General features: G+C 41.3%; 1 protein-coding gene across 1 annotated transcript; it reads left to right on the forward strand.

Annotated features, from left to right (window-relative positions):
* The first annotated feature begins 226 nt into the window (after window positions 1-226).
* On the forward strand, window positions 227-6,890 carry LOC111610844 (A-kinase anchor protein 11-like). Its single transcript, XM_023345833.1, has 2 exons — window positions 227-295; window positions 4,032-6,890. The coding sequence occupies exon 2, from the start codon at window positions 4,038-4,040 to the stop codon at window positions 4,872-4,874; it is 837 nt and encodes a 278-aa protein (XP_023201601.1). The 5' UTR covers window positions 227-295; window positions 4,032-4,037; the 3' UTR covers window positions 4,875-6,890.
* The last annotated feature ends 1,000 nt before the right edge of the window (window positions 6,891-7,890 follow it).

Below are 7,890 nucleotides of genomic sequence, written 5' to 3' on the forward strand. Positions count from 1 at the left end.
AATGAGTAAGTACAGATGCAAACTTAAACAAAAATGGAAACAAATGTGTTCTTGAAAAACATGTGCTCTCTAAATTCCAACCAAGCAAAAGGAAACGTCAACGGAACCCGTCGACGGTACAACGCAGTCCTCTGCCACTTCCTATTTTTTTTTCTCAGTGCTGTAAATTTCTTAAACTGTCTCCTCCCACGCACAAGTACGCTTACAGAAACTTACAGGAAGTGAGCAAAACTGGTGAACCCTTTCCCATGTCACCCATTTACACTGAAGACACTGTGCACCAAGCTCCAATGTGGTAAGTTCGCCTACATGCCGATAGAGTTCAGACTGTCTGCTGCTTCACATGTCTTTCTTTTTCTGTTTTAAGCTTCGTATACGTAACATATCAATTTGACTCTCAGGATTCCTTCTGTATTTTCACTTAATATCACTTAATATTTTCCTTGCCTTTTCTATCTTCCTCTCTCAACATAATCTATTTCTTTTTAGTTCTGACGGCCTATGTGTTTATTAACATGTATTTCAGGCATTTTAAAATTTATTTTCAGTCAGTTTTTTTGTTTTTTTTTCTGAAGGAAATGGTGGCTTGGGATATTCACACAAACCTAAAATAGCTTCTTGCAGAAGAGGTTTTATTTCCCCCTCGCTTTCCCACTGGTTCAACAGATGAACCAGTGGGAAAGAAAGAGGAATAAATAAAGCCTTCCTTAAAGGTCAAGTGAAGTTTCAGCCAAACACACTTAAAACTGCCTTTGTACTTACTGCACATGTAGTGCGTTTGGTTGCTTGTGAAAACCCCAACGGAGGCGTACTGCTGTCATTAAATGAACGAGACGATGCTCAGAATCCACACTTTATGTTTGGGGTTTTTCTAATATAACGAGGAGGCGTCCCAAACGGACAGACGCTCCTCCGCCTCATCAGAGTGTACAACTCGCATTGTCAGGAGAAAACATTCTTTGTTCTTGCTGTAATTTGGTCCGCAGCTGCTCTTCGCGCTGCATCTTGCCCGCTCCACGGTCTGTATGTTTCAAAAGCAGGCGGAGATCGACTGATCGGACAACAGGGCATAAGTTCAACATTAAAATGTTGGAAACGTGTTTGCTGTGAGCGACTGGTTTATGGCATTAAAAACCCTCTGGTGATTCTTGAAATGCTAGTTTGCAGTGGAGGAAGATGGGAAAAGGAAAGATGAACTGTTTTTGTCTTAGTTTGCCATAAAAGGTTGTTGCTAAAATCTACAGAATTATCTTTTAAAAGTGCGAAATTTAGATGTCTCCCTGGTCTTTACCTTAGCTAAAACAAAATGACCATCTACAAAAAGTAACTTTAAAGTTTCTCTATTATTTATTTTGGATCTGTGATGCTAGCTTGACACCTTTTTCTTTTTTCTTTTTTTTGAGAATTAACACATTTTTGACATCTCATTGATTTTTCTTCATGTTACTAGAGGCCCACATTTTGGTAAACTTACTTTACCTAAAAATGAACTGTTCAAAAAGCAGGAAGAAACTCTACAGCTGTGTCATCACTTATTTACAGTTTGTTGTGCTAGCTTAGCAAAGCGGTATTGTTTAGATTAGCTTGGTTCTCGAGAGTCAGCCCATTTCGTTCATGCTTTTGTGTTTCTCTTCAGGTGTATTGGCCAAACATGTTGTAAATTAAGTTTAGTTTTTTTTTATTGAACAAAGAGAGTTTTTTTTCTAAATTGGCGTGTTTCCATTAAGCAAATTCATTTTCTAAATGTCTAACTACGCAAAGGAAAAACAGCTACTGTCTCTGATTTCCACAGTCAACTAAGCCTTGGGTTTCGGACAGAGGGATACGTCAGAAAACATCTCCTGCCACTAGTTTGAGCTGGCTCCTTAATTTTTGCCATTTTCTGTTATGTAATTGTGCTTTCTTATGTATTTAGAGGCCTAATCTTTTTGTGAATCTACTCTTTTCATCTAATTACACAGCAATTGAGAAAAAAAACAATTGGCGAGACTGTCTTGTGCTTTTGGGGAACTGAGCATTCTCTTCTGCGCCCAGAGTCTGGATTCTCCCTCCACTCTATTGTCTCTCTCTATTAGTGACAGGCAGATGAGGCCTCATTGGGCGTGTGGCACGTTTCCCAAACTGTGTCGGCACTGTGTTGAAACCGTGTCGCTGGGTCATTCAGAGCGACATCTGCTAGACTTAAAAGGTCACTGCAGGCAAATTCAATGAAGACTGGAAACTGAACAAGGTTCATTTGCATGTTTTTATTTAGAAACATCAGCTGCTGCCGCAGGTTGTCATCGGAGGAGAAAATAAAGTGCATCAGTGTTACTAATTTATTGTAATTACACAGAGTGGTTTGCGTTAAAATACAAATAAACACAATTAACAGTCGTGACAAACTTGAACTGGTTCAGTTCAATCGCCTGCTTTCTGGACACACCAGGGTTTTTCACAGAGTGTTAACCGGTTCATCCCCCCTCATGCCAGGCGATGAAGCCTCAGCGTCGTGGAAGAGCTCCGGTTACAGCAAGACAAGACCTGGGAGCAAATCTTTATTTCACCTACAATATAAATAAAAGTTAATTCATGTAAAACTGACTCAAATATACTGTAGAAAGGAATTGGACTAATCCAGAAGAAAAATGATCAAAAGTGAAAACGAGAACAGAATAATAATTTACCTTTGATAAGATCAAAATGATCCCACATTTAGAAAACTTCCTCCTCCTCGGCTGACCCATGCCATGCAGACTGTGTAGATCTGTGACACTTTTAGGACTTAATGTGTTATTGTTTGCATGAAATACATTTCAGAACCAACCAACACTTGACTCGGTCTTGACGAAACATATTTGGATGTTTATCCCATGATAGGTTATCCAGCTTTCCCAGCCTAATTCACCGGAATTGCAAAAGCTCCACAGAGTGACAGGTCGCTGCTGTCGCCAAGGCCAGCAATTTGAGCCGAAGCAATTTTGAACTGAACTTCCTGCCTGTCACATCCGGACCGGCTGACAGCTCATCTGGTGACAGGCTGCGGTTGAGGCCCTTATCTTACTTTCCATCTCCAGCTTCAGAGGGGGATTTCATTTTCTCTCTGTTTCTCTGGTCTTTCTCTTGCTTTGATAGATTCCTGACTCAGTTCTCTCTTTTGAAGTTTCCCGAGGCTTTCTGTCAATTCGTAGCTTATGAGCTTTTTTTTTTTTTCTTCCTCTCTAAAACGAAGCAGACTAAGAGCCTGAGGAGAGCTGAGGCACCATTTATGGGCAGCATTTGTATCCTGCTATGCCTTAACTGTACTTTTTTTTGCTTTCAATAAGAAATATTGCAACCAAACCATTCAAACAAAAATGTTTAGCTCAATTCTTCCTATAAAAGTAAAAGCTCTGGGAATTTTTAAATGCTAAAACTGAATGCTAAAACACTGGTATATAATCTTAAAATCTTGCTCGCGTGGAAGAACCATGAAAACCTCTCTCTTATGGAAAAAAGCCATAAGAACTCTTAATAGACAGACAACACCAAACTTACATTTGTAGACTTCATTTATAACTAACAAGGTGCTTCGTTGACACGAAGATAGATGGAAATAGTTCAGATCAAAGCTTGTTCATGTGTTAAAATGGCAAAGCCAAAGTTCAGACGCAAGACTCAATGAAAATTTGGGAAAAAATAGAAAATTAATGTTTAGAAATGTCCTCTATCCAATTTTATTGAGCTTGAGCCACTTTGCAGAGAAACATGCATGAAAAGGTCTTTAAATCTCGAAAGCTGGTAGAAAAAACCCCAAGAAACTGAAACTGAATCTAAGTGTATTCCTACAAAGTACTCACTAAGAGTATTGACGAAAAGTAAAACTAACTTTTCTTAATACGAACCTTTTCTTTTAGCTTTTACTGAAGACTTGTGTTGTACTTTGTGTTGGGTTATCACATAAAATCTCCAAAAGTACGCTAAAGTTTGAGGATGTAATGTGACAAAGTTTGCAAAAGTTCAAGATGGATTCTTTAGGAAGGCATTGTAGCTTATTGTCTTTATCTTCGCAGGATCCAATGCAGACTCTAAGCGCAGACTCAAGGTGGCGAGGACCCGTCGTTCTGGACGAGTTCGCCCAAAATCTTGCGGAGAACATAATCCTCTCCTCTCTAGAACAAATGGAAAAGTTGGAACCTGAGGCGCTACAACCTATTCAAACACCGGAGATCTTGGCCGAGGAGTTGGCATCAGCAATAGTTGAGGTTGCTCTGAAAGACGTCTGCTTGCCTCAATATCCACCATCAGATGTTGAAAAGAACAAATGTGAAGAGGCTGAAAATGGCCCCCCTGTGGACGCATCCGGAGAAGAAGAGGACCTGTTGGAACTAGAGATGATTTCCTTAAGGGAATTACAGACTCACAGAAACTCTCAGTCCAACCATCCACCCCTGTACCAATCGGGCCTTCCTGCTGTGGGTTCCCTCGACTACCCGGACGCCCCTCCGACCACCCCCCTCCTCCCGGAGCTGGAGCGGAGCAGGAACAGTTTCGCTCGGAAGCTCAAAGGGGGGCTGGCAAAAGTCTTCCTGCCCTCTCCTCCTCCACCGACTCCGAAAGACAAGGAGGACAACTCGGGCAGTGTGATCAGTGACCCTCAAGTGGAGCTGATGGAGCATCTGATGCATTCCCTGTCTACCAACGACCTGGCGAGGGACGGCCTGCAGGCGCATGGAGCCGGCGTGGAGGCTTTCGCAGAGGTTCTGTCGTGTGACGTGTTAAGCTGGGCCTTGAGCGTGAAAAACAAGCGGCAGGGGTCGGATGAAAGCGACCTTCATCAGCTGGCTCACCAACTGGCTGAAACAATCATCACTTCCTCGCTGGATAAAGCTAAATGTGACCTCCCGTCTGACTAGTACGTGTCTGTTAAGGAGTTTTGACGTGAGGTCCTACAAAAATGTTTCCAGCAGGTAATATTTCATCACCAGGAGATAACCCTTTTGGCATCTTAATTTAGTAAGCATCCAGAAAAAAATCCTAAAGATATGAGCTACTCTGAAAGGGATCAAGACATATGTAGACTTCTTCCCCTCTTAAAACGTCTCCAGTCAAATATAGGGTTAATGTCAATGGTACTTCATTAACTTGTTCAGAGTGTTTTCACTGTATCTGCAGTAGGTGTCTACTTGCAGAGAAGCCAGTGATTGTTTGAAAAAGAAATATAGGTCGGAGGCAGAACGCCACCAGTGTTCTTCCATTGTGAAACCACCTGAACTCTTTCCAGTCAGAGTAACCACACAAGACATGTAAAAGCAGAAATCTTCTCAGGGTGCATGTAAACCGCGGCGAATTTATTTTTACAAAAATGTACTTTTCTAATCGATTTGTTTTGTTTTCCCACGATCAAAAAAAAAAACAAAACAAAACTCAAATGTTTTGTTTTTGATACGTTTCACAAAGGAAGGTGTTTGGTCGCGCACTGTTTCCTGCCTTCATCTGTTTGATGCCAATGACTTCACGCTGTGAACATGACCACAAGCTCACAAAATAGCATCGACATAAACTGTTGCAACATTTTTCACGACTGGAATTGCTTTAAGACGATAAACTATGTGTTGATCTTGGGCCCGCTCTGGCTAGCTTGCAGCCTTAGCCCAGGGGACAAGCTACTGTAATCTGGATTTTTATAAAACAAAATGCCAGGATTTATCTACTGCAGAACAGATAAGTGCTGCTCCTACCTAATCTGTAAAAGGAACTGTTCCTTTTAGTTTGGTTTCTGTCATATTGTTAAGTCTTCTGACTTCTTTTTTGGGCCCGTGAATGTATTTCTAGATAAAGCTAGTTTCTCTCAAAGCTAATGCGCTAATGACTATATTTGTGGCTTTGTCCTACTGAGCCCAAATAATGGTGCCAGTCCAAACCAGATGTAGTACTTTGGTGTGGCTCATGTAGCCACAGGGATCCAGCACCTATTGCAGTATATCCCCTTTAGATGGCAGCAGAGGAGAAAAGTTCTGGCATGTTTTCAGCCTGATCCAAAAAGGATCAGCTGTATGGATACAAAGCTTTCTTTTCTTTAAAAAAAAAAGCAAACAATTGTCTTAATTTGAAAGAGTGTAAATTGAATGTGTTTCATGTGTCTAAAATAATTTAAAATGTTTTACGTTTCTTTCGCTGGACAGTTCTATATTAGTTGGGTTCATAAGAAAAAGTAGAGCTGCATGTAACACATTGGAGAAATATTTATCCCACCAAGCATGGCACATAGTCTGAATTATTTGTATGGTCAAGGCTGGGTGCTCTCCTCACATTCTGCTTTTACAACTTATATTGTATGTGTCAGTATTTAAAATTTTGTCTTAAGCCAATTTTGATGTACAGTCTTGGTCAGGAAGTTTTTGTGAAAAAGGCCATTTCAGTGTATTTAGGTTGAATAAAGGGTGAAATGGATTGAAAAATGATTAAACAAACAGATTGTAAATGTCTATGTCTGGATATTTTGACCGTTCGTTGAAGAGAGTATTTGTGGGGTCAGGCACTGATGTTGGACATTTTCATCCCAAAGGTGGCCTGTTAAGTTAACTCAGGGTCAGACCTGTGCGCAGACGTTCTCAGTCACATCTTTCTGAACAGTGAACTAGGTCTACAGACGTGTTGGAACAGGAAGCACCATCCCCAAGCTGTTCTCACAAAGATGATCAGCAAATTGTCGAAAATGTCTTTGTGTGCTTCAACATCAAGCGTTCCTCTCACTCTCATTGAAAAAACCTCTATACCCCAATCCGTCCCACTTTACACTTGGCAGACTGCAGTCAGGACGTAACATTGTCCTGACGAGTATCAACCCAGAATCGTCCACTTGACCAGTGTTGTATAGTAACGAAGTAAAAATACTTCACTACTTTACTTAAGTATATTTTGGAGTACTTCATACTTTCCTCGAGTATGAAAATTTTTGATGACTTTCACTTTTACTTCACTATATTTCCGAACTTAATTGCGTACTTTTACTCCGATACATTTTCAATGTGTGGTTTAGTTACTCGTTACAAAAAAGCGAGAAAGAGAAACAAAGTGTTTTGACCCCACCTACTGATTAGCAAGTAGCAAGTAGGCTACCGAACAAAGTCGGTAGCCTGCTTGCCTGGGCTTGTTCATCACCTCCAATAGGATACACCTGTTTCGCTTCTCCCATTAAACACAAAGCAAGTCTCGCAATCAGCAGCAGCCACATGGAGGAGGAGACGGAGACCACAACGACTGCAACTACGTCGGACACGGCTCCAGGGGAACCACCAGCTGGTGATAGGGTGACCAGACGTCCTCTTTTTCCCGGACATGTCCTACTTTTCAGACCTAAAAAGATGTCCGGGGGGAATTAAAAAATTGTCCGGGATTTTGGTCAATTGCCTCAAAACACATTACATAGCTTACAGTGCATTGTAGGGCACTGCGCACGGCGCTGCGTGTCACGTGATCACTGAGCCGCGTCAGTGGGCAGCATTCCCCCCCCCCCCCCCCCCCCCCCCCCCCCCCCCCCCCCCGCTCCAAAGTTTTCTGGGTTTTTTTTCTTTTGCATAATGACCAGTTGTGTGCACCACCTATTGACTGATTCACTGATTTGTGAAGTAGAGTAATCATAACAGCTCTTTTTCTTCATGTTGGCCGCATTTTCTGTACTATTTATTTTTCTCATTTTCAGCACTGACCTTACTTGAAGGGAAAACTTAAGGCTTACAAAAACTTTGTATTTTCTGTCCTGGAGGGTTTACTAAGAAGCTTGTTCAGTTGTAAAGCAGGTTAAGTTAACCTTGTGCTATAGGTAAAGCACCTAATTTTCTTAACTAAATGATGCCTGCAGGTATATCTATTAGCAGGTTCAATTTTGCCTGCACTTGGTTGTGTACATTATTTTAAGTGTATTTGGCA

The sequence above is a fragment of the Xiphophorus maculatus genome, chromosome 14 (assembly GCF_002775205.1).
Source record: "Xiphophorus maculatus strain JP 163 A chromosome 14, X_maculatus-5.0-male, whole genome shotgun sequence".
Taxonomy (NCBI): Eukaryota; Metazoa; Chordata; class Actinopteri; order Cyprinodontiformes; family Poeciliidae; genus Xiphophorus; species Xiphophorus maculatus.

Bases quoted from the DNA above. Each gene is read 5' to 3' on its own strand.
- LOC111610844 (XM_023345833.1), top strand. From the start codon at position 4,038: ATGCAGACTCTAAGCGCAGACTCAAGGTGGCGAGGACCCGTCGTTCTG.